The sequence below is a fragment of the Lissotriton vulgaris genome, chromosome 8 (assembly GCF_964263255.1).
Source record: "Lissotriton vulgaris chromosome 8, aLisVul1.2, whole genome shotgun sequence".
NCBI lineage: Eukaryota > Metazoa > Chordata > Amphibia > Caudata > Salamandridae > Lissotriton > Lissotriton vulgaris.
Genome location: NC_141696.1, coordinates 1,225,935,892 through 1,225,954,719, shown reverse-complemented (window position 1 = coordinate 1,225,954,719; position 18,828 = coordinate 1,225,935,892). Strand labels below are relative to the sequence as shown.

Below are 18,828 nucleotides of genomic sequence, written 5' to 3'. Positions count from 1 at the left end.
TCTTCCTTTGGCTCAGTCCCCCCACCTGTACTCACACCACTATTTATTGTTGACACTTTGCTTCTTACCTTTGTAGGCTTTCTAAATTTCCAGTATACCGACTGCCACTACCGCTCAGCTGATGGCATCCTGTTATTTTAGTATGGAGAATGCAGTGCGAGTCCCAGCTTGTCACCCTACTCAACCAGTATTCCACTGCTTCTGCATGCCAGGGCACCACACTTTTCAAGACACAGAGTCCAGCTTCAGTGACCTGCTTGGCAAGTTGAGGCATTGAGCAGGTCTGAAGAGAGGGTTTTAGTCAAGACTTTCACTTTAGCCATCCTTAACCTGTGTTTGCTCTGCTGTGATAACTCTTTTGATTTAATGGTTGAAGTAATTTTTGAATGTATTTCAATCAATTTCTCTGATTCCAATGATCATTACATCCAAATAACACAGAACCATTATGAATGCAAGTTTGAGTGGCTTAGTCAGCAGTGGTTCACTGTCCTGCTTCACCTGCCTGGGTAAGCTGAGGTTGTTATGAATGTTTACAGGAAAGGCATTTGAATCTGCAACCAGCTGCATTGAAAATTCTGAAAGAAGCTGACCTCTTCACTAGCCCAATATACATAATCTAGTGCCAAGGTTTTTGTAGCTAGAGTCTCAGGAAGTCTATAGACTTAATAGCATGTAATGAGGCAATAGTACTACCCTACCTCAACAGTAGGTTAATCCGACTTAAAGCTTTTTAGTGAATGTGGATTTTGTGGCTCTTATTGCATATAGAAAAATCCCTTCCTAAATTCTTCTTTATTAGCTACTTGTTTATTGTGCTTAGAAAAGTAGTCATCCCTACTTTCCCAACCACCATCCTTTGTCAGAATGCCAACTCCCCAGGCAAGCTAGTAAAGTCATGCGAGATCCACTGTGCAACTTCTTTACTAGCAAAATGCTTCCTTAGTGGTCATCATTTCTGCGCATACAACTAATTCGATCATAGTACTCTGAGCCTTATCACATATTTTTATTAGAGAAATTGTTCTGAGAACCCACTCAACCTTCCTGCATAAAGTCATCTTCGAATACTATGTAAATCAGAGTACGTCTCTTTATTTTTTTTCCCCAGACTTTCCCTTTTGGCAGACCCTCATTTTCTCACCTTAATTGAAAAGAATTCTGGTATTCCTAAGACTGGGATAAAGGGAGGAGTCTTTTTTTACTCACTGCTTGTTCATTTGTCCTTTCCAGGGATTACTACAATTAAATAATTTCTCATAGGTTTTGTCCTATATTGTACTGTGCTTGCAAAATGCAAATCAGTTCCTGTCGGTAAAGCTCAGTTTCTCATTTGAAGGTGAAAAGCGGTAAATACAGCTCTTCTTTGTAATAATGCTATTGCTGAAATATTCACGGGTGCTTCCTGGAGATTAGCCCACCCTTTTACACCGCGCCATTGCCTAGACTGAAAGTCCAGAAACCATCCCCAAGTCGTCCAAGTGTCTCAGGAGTTTGTTTGGTTGAATTATATTTATCTAATGGCTGTACAACTATCCTCACTGAAGAAGGAAAACATATGAACTGTAATCAGAGTTCAGTGTTGTAAGAATTTTCGCAGAATTCTTGAACAATCTGCCATTTATCTCATGGAAAGATAGGGTGTACAGGATTAATGAAACTTCTTTACAACCAGGTTCTAACCTGAGGGCCATCCTTTTGGAGGTCCACTCAGCAATTTGTACATAGTGAGATGAACTCCTAGAAGACATCCCATCCTCTCCCTAATCATTTTATTTTCTGTGCTTTTTAGCTGTGAAGTTTAGCTGATGCTCAGAGGTAAGCCCTCTCACCAGCCTCCTATGCGGCGCTGATATCCTACTAAGATTCTTCAACCAGCATGCAGGCGGATGACTTGAAGCGTAAAATTGCCCTTCTCCGATCTTGCTTCGCGACGTCGCTGCCACTGAATTGTGAGATCTCACCCAGTGGTCGAAAGAAGTGCTCTCCGACGCAGCTGACCTCTGTTTATCCAGCCAACAGTGCCCCCCCCCACATCCCCCCAGGAGAACGAGGACTCACCGAAACCGATCCCAAAGAGGGCAAGCCTGAATCGCGCTTCCTCAAACATCAGGAACGCGTTAATGACGATCCACATCCCGACACCTCCAGGACTGTTACGGATGCCTCGGAGGTGATCGGATATGCGGTCCTCATTAGACTCAAGGACACCCAGCATTTGGACCCACAAGAGTGTCTGTAACCCAGGACCTGGGCCGGAATTACCAATTGAGCAGGACCGTAGCATAAGCTACATGAGAAACTGGCATTAAGCCACAGCGAACTCCGCCACTAGCCAGTACCTGACCTCATGATGGCTGCCCCCGGCATTGAATCTTCCTCATGCTAACGAGCTAAACCGGCGACCTGCGGGAGTCCCCACTGCCCGGGACCCAGGACGGAAACCGAGACTACAAGAAGTTAAACTGTAAAATGGTTTCCGTGAAGGACTCAAGGCATCAAGCTACAGCGAGCCCCGTCACTCACCAGTGCCTGACCTCGTGATGGCCGCCCCGGCCCCAACAAACAAACTACATAGGTGAACTGAGAGAGTCCCCACTGTCCTGTACCGGAACCAAAACTACAAGAAGCAGAACTGCAGCAAGATTGGAATGAAGGATTCAAGGCTTCCAGCTACAGCAAGCCCGCCACTCACCAGTGCCTGACCTCGTGATGGCCGCCCCGGCTCTAAACTATCCCCAACAAACGAACTACATAGGTGATCTACCAACTATCCATGTGACACAGCCTGCTGGACTATCCTGAACCCAAGAACTAAGAGCAGTGCAGTGCAGGAGAAATGTGTCATGGGTGTGCCTTTGTGTGTGCGTCTCTGCGTGTATGAGGGTGTGTGTGTGCGCGCCTGTGCGGGTATGAAAGACTATGTTCACATTTGTGTGTGCTTGTGAATATCTGTGCATGTGATGGTGTGGACATGTATTTGGGTTGTTTTTGTATTGGAGCATGTGAATCTATGTGTGCTCGTGTTTGTGAGAGCAGATGTTTCTGTATGTGTGCCTATGTCTGTTCGTGCGATGGTGTGCGCATGTTTTTGTGTGTCTTTGTATTAGAGCATGTGGGCTTGAGTGTGTGGATGTTTTTGTATGCGTGCTTGTATGCGCCCTCTGTACGCGTATGAGAGTGGGTGCGCACATTGGTGTGTGCTTGTGCATATCAGTGCGTGTGATGGTGTGTGTGCAGGAACAACCTTAGCTGATGCCTGGTGGAGCTGTCCTATGCAGCTATAGAGGAGTCTGGCCCCTTGGCCGTCACCTACCCAGCCGGACATCTGACATTGTCTTCCTCGTCTGCCCGTTCGGGTCTCCTTCCCTCCCCCTCCTCCTCCCTCGGTTTCTTTTATTCAAACAGTTGTAACTATGTAACTGTTAACTTGCTGATCCAACTGATATAACTATGTACCCTGTAACTCCCTGATCCTTATGTAAAGCGCTCGGATACCTCTGGGTCTAGCCAGCGCTATATGAAACTTTGCAAAGAAATAAAACCTAGAATCTGTATAGGTTAGTGTCTGATTATAAGGGAACAGTGAGAAAATTGTACATTGTTCAGCGCTAAGTATTCCAAGGGTCCTATTCCTCCCCCCCCTTGGTATAACTAATAAATCCTGTACTTCATATGAGACGAAATGGTGAGCAAGTGGGCTTTCTTCTACTGGAACGATTTTTTAGCATCACTGAACAAACTTACAGCATTCATGCTAGAGGAACGCCTCTTGCATTTTGGTCTTCTCTTCTTTGCCCTTGAGAATTGCATTGCATTGTCTCATGATATTTAAAAGAGAATGTTTTACATTATACAAATCAGATGCATACTCCGAGCTATCAAAAAGCCCTGGAGGGGCTTGTGTTTAAATCCACTAGGGACGCAACTATGTCTATGAGCAGAGCCTCTTTTATCTGTTTTGACAGGATGGATTCCATTCTTGGTACAGGATGGCTCAGCACACACCTATGGTCAAAAGATACAGGGACAAGGACTACAATATAATATCCCGAATTAGTGATTGATGAACAAGAAACGATCTCTCAAATGAATCGAATGAGTCTTTAAAATACTTGAAAAAATATCCTTTTTTATTCTTTTATATTGTTTTTCTTCAGACTTCGTTCGTTTTAAAACCACAATACAAAATGTATGGCTCAATTCTTTCATGAATTCCAAGAAACCTTATATTTGATCTACTGGAATTACTTTTTTTTTCTTTGATTGGTGTTCGGTTGGATTCCAGTGGATTTTTCCCCCATTTTTGTTAGCTTTTCTTCCTCCTCCATTATTCTTTGAGAAAGTTATAGTAATTGTATATCTAATCCCCTTAGGTGGGAATTTATTTTCTCCAATATTTTGCTTTTAGTATCTCTGTGAACCATTTGTGTTGTTGTAACCTCTGTTCGAACGTTTTTTAGCATTTGTTTCCAAGGATGTGGAGACCTTCTGCTGTCACGCTCTTTTTTTTTTTTTATTGGATTGTCTCCTCAGTAGCTTCTAATACAGTTGAGCTATTTTAGCAATCTTCTAACTTGATCTAATGATACTAGTTTGCAACTTTTGAATACTCATTCCCTAGGGATCAGGATTAACTTGAGGTTGCATTCTAAAGTATGTCTGTTTAGGAAGCTGGTCTTGATGATCCTCTGGCATCTCGTTGTCCTATACAATAGTGATCATAACTAATTTGCGTTTAGTGGCATGCCGAGATTGTCTAGTGAGAGGTCTGGTATAGTTGTAGCCTATTGCGTTTCATATACTGTGTTCCAACACAGTTTGCCTTCATCAAATGTTCCTGTAGTTTTTTTTTCACAACAAATTTTTATTGATTGATCAGGTAAAGGCATATATACGTGGCTCCCCACAATCAGGAGATCACCACCAAGTATCATGACACTTTTTAGTATTATTGCAAAGCCTAATCAATGAAAAGAGTAAAACAAGACCCCCCCCTCCACCCCCCTTCCCCAACCACCCAACCACCCAGCTACCCTTCTACCCACCCCTTATCCCTCCCTAACCCTATGCACGTGAGCACATTAAGCCTTCTGTACTTGGTCGTAATGTGCTAGGTATGGCGTACCTCCCTAGGCCTGAGAGTCCTCCTCCACCCGTATTCTATCCTCCGGTTCTGCTGGAGGTTCCAGAGTCAATCCCCTATACTCCGCCCACCTTTTCCAGATGTTATAATGTTTACGGGGGCATCCTCTGGCCTCAAACACTGGGCGCTCCAGCCCCATAAAGTAGTGCAGTCCTGCCTTCCATGCACACAGTGTGGGGGCTCGCTCTCCCTTCCATGCTCGTGCCAGGTCCCTTTTGGCAACAACTATCCCCAGTAACAGGAGATGGCGCTTGTATATATTTCCACCTACACCCTCCAATACATGGAGAAGCCATAATCGAGGGGTGCGGGGAAGATCCCATCCCAATACCTTTGACAAACCACTCCAAATACCACTCCAGAATCTGGTCAGGCCAGCACAAGACCACACAGTGTACAGCAGCGTACCCCTCTCCACTCCACAGCGCAAGCACTCCGGGGACACGATCAGGCCTGCCCTCCACAGCCGTTCCCGGGTGTAATAGGCCCTGCGTAGATATTTGAATTGGATTAGCCTGAGACGTACCGCTATGGCAGTCCCTTTCGGGGACTCCAGTGCCTCCCTCCAATCATCGTCATCTAAGGGTCCAACATCTCTCTCCCAGGCATCTTTGAGGGGAAGCAGGGAGGTGGAGCAGTGAGTGACCAGTGTTTGATAGATTTGGGACACTTTCTTATCACCAAGATCTCCCATGAAGACTTTCGCCTCCACTGGGCTGAATTCCGGTAGCGACTCCAAGTCAGCGATGCTAGGCGCTAGCGCATGACGAAGCTGTAGGTACCGAAAGAATTGGGTCTTGGGCATATGGAACTCTGTCCTGAGCTCCTGGAATGATTTGAGGGTGACCCCGGTCAGAACGTGTCCTAGTGACGAGATCCCAATGGCGTCCCATCCACCAAACCCCGACAACGAGGCCAGCCCGGGGAGTCGCCCGTTCCTCCACAACGGAGTCTCCGCTGTTAATCTGCCTCACCGGCCCATGCGACGCAACGCTTGTCGCCATATAACAAAGACCACTCGCGTGGCACATGGCAACTTTCTCCGCAGCCTGGCCGAGTATAGGATCATGTGTAGCGTGTTGTCACCCATCAGCGAACGCTCCAGGGCATATGCTGGGTCTCCTCTGTCCCCATACCACCATTCGTTAAGTACTAGCAAGTGGGAGGCCTGATAATAGGACAAGAGGTCCGATGTGGCCAGGCCACCACAATACGTGGACAGGAAGCTGTCCGCAGCGCCACCCTGGCTGCACCTCCAGCCCACAGGAAACGGCCCAGAACAGAGTTAACCTGTCGAAACCACTGGGGAGCGATTAGGTGTGGGTAGTTCTGCAGCTGGTATAAGAGGCGCGGGAGTGCGACCAATTTGAAGATCGCAGACCTACCGAATATAGTAAGAGGCATCCGGGACCACATTTTGACATCCGTCTGGACCCTCTCCCACACTGATACCACGTTACGTTCCCATGCAATATCCGCGGATTCGGAGAGGAACACTCCCAGGTACTTCAATCCCCCGGCCGCTACCTGCAACGCTGATGCCCAAGAGTCTGCCTCGACCCCGTCACCCAACACCCATAGGGTAGACTTACGCGGATTTAGATAAAGGCCCGACACCTCACCAAAAATACGCATAATTTCCAAGACTCGGGGGGGGGAAAGATCTGTTTAAATCTGTAAGGAAGAAGGGGACATCGTCTGCATACAGTGCAATTCTATCTGTGAGCTGTCCACCCCACTCAAAGCCCTGCATCTGCGCGTCGATGCGTACCCACGAGGCCAGGGGCTCCATAGCCAGTGCAAATAAATACGGGGAGAGCGGGCACCCCTGTCGGGTCCCCCGGCCGATTGGAAACCTCTCGGAGACCGCCCCGGAGACACTCACAGATGCCGTGATATCGGTATAGAGCAGTTTGATGTAGGAGATAAACACTGGGCCCAGATTGAGGCGAGGCAGGAGTGCGAACAGGTATGTCCAACTGACCGAATCAAAGGCTCTATCTATATCTGCCAGTAGTAGAGCCGCCCGCTCCCCCGTGGCCCCCATAGCATCGACCGCCGCCTGCGCCCGCCTGATGTTGTGCCGCGTCGCCCTATGTGGCATGAAGCCGGCCTGGTCCGGGTGGACCAGGTCAGTCACATACGGGAGAAGGCGGTTCGCCAAAGCCTTAGCCAGCAGTTTAGCCTCGATATTGAGCAGGGATATTGGGCGATAGGAGTCCTATCTGTCTGGGGGTCTGCCCGGCTTTTGGAAGACCACAACTTCGGCGTGTCGCCAGTCAGCTGGCAGTCTACCCTGTGTTCGCACCGCCTCCAGTGCACTCCGGTAATGGGACCCCAATTGGAGTTGGAATTTCTTATAGAATTCACTCGGGAAGCCGCTCGGCCCAGGTGCTTTCCCTGTGTTGATCTGTCCCAAAGCGTCTCCCAGTTCCTCCGCCGTTAGGGGGAGGTCTAGCGCCGTTCTGGTCTCATCTGAGACCGCCCTCGGAGACAAGTTGTCAATGAATTTATCGATCGCGTCCGCCGATAGACAATCCAGCAGAGCATATTGCTCCATATAATAGCGGGCGAAACTCGTTGTCAGTTCCGCTGGGTCCATGATCGCCACACCGTCCCCATCAGTGAGACCCGGCAGCGTAAGTGGTTGGAGGGTATGTTGACATAACCTATGGAGCATGGTACATGACTTATCCCCCCACTGATAGGCTCTACTCCGCGTGGCCAGCCACGCCTGTCTAGCCTCATCAAGTAACACAGACTCATATGACTGCTGTGCCTGCAGGAGCAACCTCACCGCCACCTCATTTCCCCCTCTCTGGCACCGCTGTTCTAGAGTTTCCACCGGGGTGGCCGCCTCAGCGATGGCCTCATGACGTCGTCTACGGGCCGCCGCACACCATGCAATGTCTATCCCTCTTATGGTGGGCTTCATGGCTTCCCAGACCACGACCGCATCTACATCTTCCACTAGGTTTTCCTGCCAGTAATGTGCAATCGCACCCCACAGGTGCTGGACGTAGTCGGCCCGCTGAAGGTGCCACGAGGACATCCTCCACCGGAACGGCTGTCGTTTCCTATGCAGCTCGACCCTGACGGCCACCAGGGAGTGGTCAGACAACCCTCTAGGCAAGATCCCCGCCTCCCGCACTCTATTCAGGAACGCACTGGGCACAAAAACATAGTCCAGTCGCAAGAAGTAACCATGCACCGCCGAAACATATGTGTATTCTCGTACTTTGGGATGCATATGTCGCCACACATCCACCCAGCCCATTTCCTCCACCATTGCATTCAACCGGGTAGGGGCAGCAGCTGTCTATGTCCCCTGCAATCTCCGACGGTCCCGACACACATCCATTACCTCATTCCAATCGCCTCCCAGCACAGCCACGGACTCCGGGATGTCCGCCCACACCGCAAACAACTTCTCAGACAAGGACTACTGCAATGGAGGAGGGGCGTAGATACTCCCAAAAACCATTGGTTCAGTACCCACCACCCCCTTGATAAAAATGTATTGACCCTGTGGGTCAGTCCATTGTCTCTCATGGATGTAGGCCAACCTGCGATGTACCAAAACAGCAACCCCTCTGGACCCCCTAGAAAACCCGGCATGATAGACTTGTTGGTAGTCAAATCTCTGCTGGCTAAGCACTTTCGTTCCCATCATGTGTGTTTCTTGTAACAATAATACATCTGCTGCCTCCCTCTTCCCCCATCGCTAAATCGCCCCCCGTTTGATCTTGTCAAGCATTCCCCTGACATTCCAAGTTACCACACGCATGGACTCTCTGGGGAGCCCTGGAAGCGGCGTGTCAGCCATAATCGAATGGAACGAACCAAGCAGGCCTCCGGCGCCACACCCAAGCACACACCACAGTCATTAGCAACGCATCAGAAATCACGTGCAATCCCCCCCATCCACCCCTAATCCCTCCAACAACAACCCCCCACCCACCTTGTCCCCAACCAGAACCCTCCATTTCCACCCCCCCTTTGCCCCTCGCCCTCCACCCCTATACCTCATAGAACTCTGAAGTATCTGTCGCGGCATGGGAAACCGCGGGCCCAAAACAGAGCGCCCAAGGCCAACCATACCAATGGATCCCAACTACCCCTATAAACAATAGAAAACGCCCGCCCCCCCCCCAATCAACTCCCACTCTAGCAGGAGGCAAATAGCCCCTGTAAAGTAGCACCCCGAACCCCTCCCCGCAACCTCGCACATGTTCAAGAAACCATTTAGAAATAGCAATATATTTATTTATTATTATTTATTTGGCGATTTATAAAGCGCCTGGTGACCCGGAGGCATCCCCGCGCTATGAGGGTTTGTATATCCAGAAGAGAGGGAAGAGGGGGAAGGCATTACTTGGGGAATAGGAGAGTTTTCAGTTTTTTTCTGAACCCTAAGTAGTTGGGTTCGAGTCTGAGGGTACGTGGGAGAGAATTCCAACCCGTGGAGGCTTTAACAGAGAATCGCCGACCTCCCGTGCGAGTCTTTTTAAATTTGGGGATGTTAGCTAGATGTTCATTCTCGGACCGCAGGGATCTGGAAGCTTTATAGGGCGTAACTAGGTCGCTGAGGATGGAGGGGCCGCTTCCGTTAATCAGTTTGTACGCCGTACACATGGCTTTGAATTCCACCCTTTGGCGAACAGGGAGCCAGTGCAGGGCCTTAATGGCAGGTTTCGCTGATGCTCTGGCGGGGAGATTCATGATTAGACGGGCTGCTGCATTCTGAGTACGTTGCAGTTTCGCCAGGGTGTACTCGGGGGCCCCCAAGTAGACCATGTTGCTATAGTCCAGGCGTGATAGTATGAGCCCTTGGACTAATAGTTTCCTGGATGCAAGGGGGAGTAGGGGGAGGATCTTGCGTGTGGTGCGCATGAGCCCAAAGCAAGTACCTGCGGTTTTGGCCGCTTGTGTTTTCATTGAGAGCTCGGGTTCGATCCATACTCCCAAGGTCTTAATTTCGCGTTTCGGGATGGGAATTTCTCCGAACACTTCTGGCCAGACCGTTGAGGGAATGGTCGCCCACTGTTATGCATATATATGCAGTGTTCATCCATCTAGACGATGGGACCTGGCTATGCGGCTCCCTCAGCTGGCACCCGTAGAATCGACGAGTCGACACAGTTCTCCTCGGTCTCTCAATGGTCCTTTCCCGATTGATCGGAGTCTATAGACGCACCATCTTGTGTCCCACTGAGGGAAGCGGAGCGCTTCCGCGATCTAGACCTCCTGTTTCTTTTGCCCCGGGCAAGTTGGTCCCCGTGGTCCTGTGACGATCCTCCAGAGTGGTCTTGGTTCAGCCCCGGTTGGGCATGTGGCCTGACCCTCACTGTCTCGTCTGTCCATTTAAAGACTTCTTCAGGGGTTTCGAAGAAATGTGTCCGCGATTGGAAGACCACCCGTAGTCTGGTTGGATAGAGCAAGGAGTATTGAATCTTCAGGCCTCGTAGTTTCGCCTTGGCGGCAATAAAGTAATGCCGCTGTTGCTGCACGAGTCTGGTGTAGTCAGGAAAGATCATGATCTTCTGATTCTCGAATAAAATGGAATCCTTGGCCCTTGCTTCCCTTAAGATAGTATCTCTATCATGGAAATTCAGGAGTTTAGCGATTACTGGTCTGGGCCGCTCTCCCTCCGGTGGCCTCTGTGTCAGGGCCCGATGGGCACGCTCAATCACAAAACAATTGGATAGAACCCCCGTGGGTAGCCAGCTCTCCAACCACTGGGATAAAAACCGTTCCATGTTGCCTTTCTCGCATCTCTCCGGAAAACCCACAAAGCGAAGGTTGTTCCTGCGTGCGCGCCCCTCTGCATCCTCCACACGGAGCGCAAGGCCCCTTTGAATGTTTTCCATCGCCACCATTTTCTGTTTCAGGGTCCCAACGTCGTCCTCCACCACCGAAATCCTGGATTCCGCCTCCGTGATGCGTGCTACAGCATTCCGCAGGTCCTGACGCAGCAGGGTCACGTCCGCCCCAACCGCTGCAATCTTGGCGTCCAGCATATCCCTGGACTGGGTGATCGCCGCCATGAGCGCTGCGTTGTCCGGCCCTGCTCCATGGCCTCCTCCAGACGCTCCGGGCCCCCCACTTGGCCCCGTGAATTTATCAATGGGCCCCTGCTTGGAGGTAGCGCCGCCCCCTCTGGTCATGTCTGCGGTCCACCCCGGAGCTGCTGCCTTCTGGTGTTCGCAGATTGTCCCAGCGCAGACACCCCGCACCTCCAGTAGTGTCCAGTTCCTGTAGTCTTTGTTCTATACTTTATTTTGTGTCTCAAAAAAGACTAGCATTACATTTTTTTTTTGAGGGGAGCAGATTCAATATCCTTCTTTTCTCCCTCTCCCTGCCTTTTTTGAGAGGTCTAACAATGGAATTGGATTCTCCCTTCTTGTATCTGTCTTTTTATTGCTGTTTTCTTCTTGAGGTTTTGGATTTGTGCGAGCGGCTGAATTGCTCCTGTTTCTTAATGAATTTGTCATTTCTGTGAATTGATGATTTGGGCACGCGATCAGTTTCAATATGACCCTCTGTTTTTTTTTCTCTTCCTATTCCCAATGTTCCCAAGCACTTGTTAGAGGGATCTTCGTATCGATCAGACCAAGTTGCCCTTAACAAGTACCATCGCTTTTTTGGTTCTGCTTCATTAATTCTTTTGATATTTGTATTATTAGCTTTGCTAGTAATTTGTAGGCTAGTGCCATCCTGTTCAGAATTGCTACAAGTTTATTTGATTTTGCACTACTATGGCTCATGTTTCAAAATCAATGGGCAAAACTCCATTACCCTTCTACTGTTCCTTGTATGCAGACGCTTTTCCCTGTCTTAGACCGTAGAGAAACTCTGGACCGGATAGATCCTCCCATGGCACCTACGTCATTTGGTAATTTCATTTGCATTTCCAATTATCTGAGGTGATGATCTTTCTGTGCATCATCTGCCTATAACAGCAGCGGAAGGACTACTTTTTCTTTTGCTCTTCTCTTCTGCAGTCCTGCAAACATGTCGTTGATCTGCACATAGCCAATTTCTGTTCGAGTTTTCTGCCTCTGCCGTTGACCTTTGCAGAGCAAAGATAGTTCTTCTTGCATATTCCTTTATTTTGTCTAGTATATGACCATAGTTGTTTTTCCAAATGAGATTTATCTTTTATGGTTGATCTCAGGTTCTCTTTTCCATTACATATGAAGTTTTTTTAGTAGCATTGACGAAATAAGCTTTTTACTATTTTCACAGTTCTTGACTCTTCCTCTTCTGAAGTACATTATCATTGGAAACCATACATACACTGCTCTGTTTCCTTTTTTTGTACAGGTTCTCACAGCAGTCACTTGTGGATCAGTGTTTCCAACTTGAGATTATTCCTTAGTGACTGGTGAGCTTGGCTCTGTGTGCTGCCTATCATTTCCTTCATCAGCTCTCTCCTCTGTGGTAGGCACAGCTCCTGCTGCTTGACTTGGTCTACAGGGCTGGTGTCTCTCTCATTGCCTTGAATTTTGTAGCCTCCTTCCATGCCTCGGCACTGTGTGGTCAACATACTTTGACCCTTCTGCAAGGGCTGCAATAAGCAAAAAAGCAATGCAGCTGATAGATGATAGGCCACAAGCAGGAACTGCTTTGCCCAGGTCACACACCTGCCCCCTTGTCACCGGCTGTGAGCAGAGGAAAACCGAGCAACTCCATCAGAGCCTTGACACATTGCTTTGCCCACAAAACCAGTGAACAGGGTAGGTTTTAGCCCTGGGAGTGTTGGCTGTGCTGGAAACAACCACCAATCTAACTGTATTGCTCATGCAGGGATGTTTACGGTGTTTGGCTTTAAAGAAGGCTAGGTGTAGAACTAGACCTAGAATTTACAGGTAGGTATCTTTTTCCTTCTGTATCATTTTGAATGCAAAATGATTTACCCTACAGCAGATTTTTGATACTTTTCTTGTGTTCTTAAGAGTATAATTTTTTTTAACAGGTTTAATGATATCCATGTGCCCATTCGTCTGGAATGTGTAAAGTTTGCTAGCCACTGCCTGGTAAACCACCCAGATCTAGCTAAAGATTTAACAGGTACTAATTTAAAATTAAATATTTTTCAATAAAGGTTTTGTGTAACAGTTTAAACATTTAATGAGGTCTGTTGCAAATAATATATTTGTGGTGTCTGACAAATCTTCATAAAGTTTTTCAAAAAATGTGCCCTTTACATTCTTGTTGTACATGCAAAGTTTCGGGGTGATCTGTGAAGAGGTGGCTGGCAAAAAGAGGGGGGAGGTGGTAAAAAAAAGTGTGTATCCTATGTTAATCCCTATAAAGTCTTAAGACACTCCCGCAGCCCTAACTGCTAGACAGAATTACATCAAATTTGGCAGAAAGGTAGAGCTTGTTCCTCATATCTTTCCTTTTTGTTATTTGGTGTAAATCCGTTGTCGATATTGTAGGAATCCAAATTAGTGTATTTAGGGTTGCGAAGCCTTTGTGAATAATAAGTAGCTTGCAGAGATCTACGGAGCTCTGATTGGCTGCCAGGACTTCAACTAGTCAGTGTTGGCAGCCATCTTGGTACTCTGCTTCAGTCAAATTCCCCCCCCCCCCCCAAAAACACAAGACAAAGGAAAAGGGTGCAGGTGACCCAGACACCGCCGCCCGCAACCTCAGACAGTGGATCGACGACTGCGCCAACACCCTCGCCCCTTTCAAGAAACACTCCCAACGGCCGCACGAGCAAGAAAGCCAGCTGGTTCACTGAAGACCTCCAGACTTCCAAGCAAACCTGCCGAAAGCTAGAGAAGAACTGGCTCCATGAACGAACAACGGACAGCTACGCAGCCCACAAAAACGCCACCCGCAGACACCATCACCTCATCAGATCTGCCAAAAGGGCCTCCCTCAAAGACCACCTAGAAAACAATGCACACAACAGCAAAGAGGTCTTCAACATCGTGAAGGAACTCTCCAACCCCAGCTCCAACACCAACAACATCCCACCTTCGCAAGACTTGTGCGACTCGCTGGCCACCTACTTCATCACAAGATCGCAGACCTCCACGACCGCCCCAACACCACAACCGCCCGACAACCACGGACACCACCACCCCCATATCCTCCACCCGCACCAACCGCCTGCTCTCCTGGACCAACATAAACGACGATGACACCAAGATCATGAACACCATCCACTCCGGATCTCCGTCAGACTCATGCCCATACCACATCTTCAACAAAGCCAGCACCACCATCGCACCCCATCTCCGGAAAGCCATCAACATTTCCCTCGAGACAGCAACCTTCCCGGAGAGCTGGATGCAAGCAGAGATCAACGCCTTAATCAAAAAACCCAAGGCAGACTCCAAGGACCTCAAGAACTTCCAGCCTATCTCCCTGCTCCTGTTCCCAGCGAAGGTCATCGAGAAGACCGTCGACAGACAACTGACCCGCTACCTCAAGGAGAACAGCATCCTGGACCCATCCCAGTCCGGGTTCCGCAGCAACCACAGCACCGGAGCTGCCATCATCTCCGCCACAGATGACATCAGGACCCTGCTAGACAACAGGGAAACCGCAGCCCTCATCCTCCTGGACCTGTCAGCCGCCTTCGACACGGTCTGCCAATGCACACTACGCAAACTAGCCTCCACTACGCCAGGATCCAAGAGAAGACCCTGGACTGGACCACCTCCTTCCTCTCTGGCAGAAAACAGAGCGTCTGCCCCCCCCCCCCCCCCCTTTCCGCTCCGAAGCCACCGAGATCATCTGCGGTGTACTCCAAGGCTCATCCCTCAGCCCCACGCTGTTCAACGGCTACTTGGCTCCGTTCGCCCACGCCGCCCGTCGGCACGACCTCAACATCATCTCCTACGCCGACGACACCCAGCCGATCCTCTCCCTCACCAACGACCCACACACCGCCAAAAACAACCTCCACGAAGTAATGAAGGCTGTCGCCGAATGGATGAGAAACAGCCAACTGAAGCTGAACTCTGACAAGGCAGAGGTCCTCATCTTCGGTTCCACCTCCTCGGCCTGGGACGACTCTTGGTGGTGACTGCACTAAGAGCACCCCCTACACCCACCGACCACGCACGCAACCTAGGGGTCATCCTCTACTCCACCTCTCTCCATGACAAAGCAGTTCAACGCCGTCTCCTCCTCCTGCTTCAACAGGATCTTCAAGTGGATCCCCACCGAAACTAGAAGGACGGTCTCCCAGGCCCTCGTCAGCAGTAGACTGGACTACAGCAACGCACTCTACGCAGGAGCCCCGGCCAAACTCCTGAAACTGCTCCAACGCATTCATAATGCCTCCGAACGCCTGATCCTCGTCATCCCCCGCCGCAGCCACATCACACCCCACCTGAGTGACCTCCACTGGCTCCCCATGAGCAAGAGAATAACCTTCAAACTCCTCACCCACGTACATAAGGCACTCCACGACACCGGACCAGCATGCCTCAACAGCCGACTCAGCCTCTACACCCCCACCTGCCAGCTCTGCTCTGCATACCACGCCCTCGCCACCGTCCCCATCATCCGAAGAGTGACCGCCGGCGGCAGATACTTCTCCCACCTCACCGCCAAGACGTGTAACACCCTCCCCATCCGCCTACAGTAGACCGAAGACCTAACCTTCAGGAGACTCCTCAAGATCTGGCTCTTCGAACAGTAGCAGCGTTCCTTATGGGATGAGCAATGTAGCACCTGATGTTATTAATTCAAGAGCTATTGATATTTCTTTTATTTTCTAGCACTTGTAGCTTGAAAAGCAATAACACAAAATTTCCCAGTAAAATCTGGTAATGTTTCTGTGCGGTTAATATATTTAAAAATTTCGAGCAAAAGTGGAGCAAGTGGTTTTATCTACAGGACACCTAGATTTCTACATCATTTTGCTCACGTGTAGATTTTAAATATTCCATCCTCCTTGGACCAAGCAGAAAGTACCGATTTTGCGCTGGTTAGACAATCAAGAAACGGAGATATTTGTAAAAAATAAAATGAAAAAGCCAGAGAGTTTTTGTTAACTTTGAAGATGCAATCTACCATTGACCAGCACTTTCAGGGATACTCTAAACCACCTGTTCTTGTGTAGGCTTCCTCCCCCCTAATAACCACTTTGTCTCATATACCCTTGTTTACCACAAGAAAATGGTTCTTCTCACTGCCTTTATGCTGAGTGCCATTTTGTGTAGAAAAGTCCTGCAAATAAGAACTTGTAGTGACGAATAGGGCATACAATTTCCAACATGAAGTTGCACAGATGGAAGTAGCTTGAATCATACTCTGTTTGATATTTTTGGCTTCACTGGATTCTTTAAGAATGAAAATGATCTTGCTATGTAGAGAAACATTACACAGTTTAAGGGGAACCAGAAAGGTTTACAATTTTTGCGAAGGACATTAATCCAGTAATTTTGGGAAACAATTGGTGGGGAAAAAAACTAACACACATTTATGCCTACTCTGAAATGGCTTTGGTAAACACCCACTTGGTTCACATTCAGATGCTAGACATACGTAATTTAGAAGCTGAAAATTAATTAACGTAAACAGAAGCATGCTTTCACGGGAACTTCGCTGAAGAAGGCCCTGGCACTCTTGCTACGGGACTACTGCATACATGTAAGTGTAAATTCTTTAATTTAATCTTGAAATTGACTTCTCCAGACTAGATCCTGGCTAAACCTAATAGGAGATTTTGACCTGTGTGACACATTTGATATAAAATAAAAAAAGTTTTTTTTCGTCTAAGTAGAGCCTAAGCTTCCATTAAATGACTAGCCTGGGCACAAGGTAGGCCCCAGCCTAAATTTATGATCCTTGCATAAAATTGCAATTGAAATTTTTGTGAAATCACAGATATTTTGAGACTCTGAAAATGTAACTTTCTTTAAAAGGTGAATTTGTTTTCGAAGTCCCATCTCAGAATGAGGTGGGGGGGGGGGGGTCCCTCTCAACTTTCAGATGAGCAGTACCTTCCACCTCTTGCATAAGAGTTGGTATACTGGGTGGTGAGGCACTTCAAAAATTTACTAATTTACTAATGACTGTAAATTGGCAGGCAGTATCATGGGAATACAGCTTGGACGTGGATGCTCTGCTGTAAAGGGTTTGCCACAACCTCACCTCTTTACATGATGCCACCCTATGAACAAGGAGAGCGGAGGTGATAGTTTAAGCAATTGACAAGTGGTATGGCAGAGCTTTGGTTAGAATTAGTGGCTGGAACTTAAAGGAGCAGGGGTGCAGATCAATGATTGAAGTGGTCAAGAATCCATGCAAACGAGACAAGAAGGACCACAATGTCTATTGTCTAGTTAAGACTTATACCTAATATTTCCCATATAACATCTTAATATTTAGACTATACTCCCCATCATATTCTAGTTGATAGTCCTGCTATCCCTTAAACATGTCTTTGATTTGTTGTAAGCGTTTTATAAAGAGATCAAGACTGCTGAAGGCTTGTATCTGGAAAGATAACTTGTGTAGTATGGGAGTTTTTAAATATTCAAGCTGAAAGTATCAAATTATTAGGGACTATTAAGGAGCTCATTTGCTAATTACTGAGTTTAGTTACTTTAAGTGCTCACCCTATTAAATACAATAGCCTTGTACTGCAGGTAGCTAAATAATGAAAATATCTGAATTTCTTTTCAGTGAAAGAGACGAAGCCATGATTATTCACTGGCTGCCTTAGCTTTCCTATTTGAACTTAAATTGTATAATTTGCTGGTTAATTAATGTTATTATTTTCTTACAGAGTATCTCAAAGTACGATCACATGACCCAGAGGAAGCTATTCGGCATGATGTTATTGTGTCTATAGTTACTGCTGCTAAAAAAGAACTCTTGCTTGTCAATGACCATCTCCTTAATTTTGTGAGAGAGAGAACGCTAGACAAACGGGTATGTGAAAAACAGAGATAGTGCATGCATTCATTGCTAATTTTTCATGTAAGTCACCTGTTATCTTGGCATAAAACCGATGAAGAGAAAATCACTTTCTTTATTGTGTTTGGAGAATTATAAAACACGGATGTATTGACTTTTTTTTAAGCAATTGTTTTCTTTCCGGCCCGTCATACAATCATCACAGTCTGTTTTAATATATTATTATTTGTCTGCAGAGTGTTTTCAGGGCAACGGGTTAGTTGAGTGATGCTACATCAGCACCAACGGATTCTTAGCCTTGCAGTGGAGCTTTATGTGTGATGGATGTGTGAATGGCCTTAAATGGAGATATGAAATTCTTCTTTTTATTACTAGCCAACACAAGGTGAGCATATTTAAGTCTTAACTATCTCCTAGAGGAGAAGGAACTTGGACACAACATTTGGGGAACTGTCATAGCTATCTTTTGAAAATTCACCAAGCAGAAGAGAAGCTTTGTCAGTAGTAAATGTAAAAAAGATACTTCACAAAGTAAGCCCAGATTTATTTTGAAAAACAAAAAAATCACATTAAAAACATTAATTGGATTGTAAGCAATCTTTTTAATACTTTGGCACCATGTACATCAGGCACTGTCTACACCAGATCTCTTGAACCTAAAATCAATACCATTTCATAAGGATAATATCCCTGAAATATGACATCAGGACATCATTCTGAATTGGAAGGATTATAAACTCATTGCACCCTAATTTTAGTCATCTGGTATTTCTTCCTTCTTCCTTAGA

At 47.5% G+C, this 18,828-nt stretch overlaps 1 protein-coding gene across 3 annotated transcripts in view; it reads left to right on the top strand.

The window, feature by feature from the left end:
• Positions 1-18,828, top strand: part of PDS5B (PDS5 cohesin associated factor B) — a 772,490-nt gene that overhangs the window by 231,497 nt on the left and 522,165 nt on the right. For all 3 annotated transcript variants that reach the window (XM_086935125.1, XM_086935124.1, XM_086935126.1), the window contains exons 10-11: positions 13,125-13,219; positions 17,910-18,055. In XM_086935125.1, coding sequence (XP_086791251.1) covers positions 13,125-13,219; positions 17,910-18,055 — 241 coding nt within the window. The remainder of the gene's footprint in view (positions 1-13,124; positions 13,220-17,909; positions 18,056-18,828) is intronic.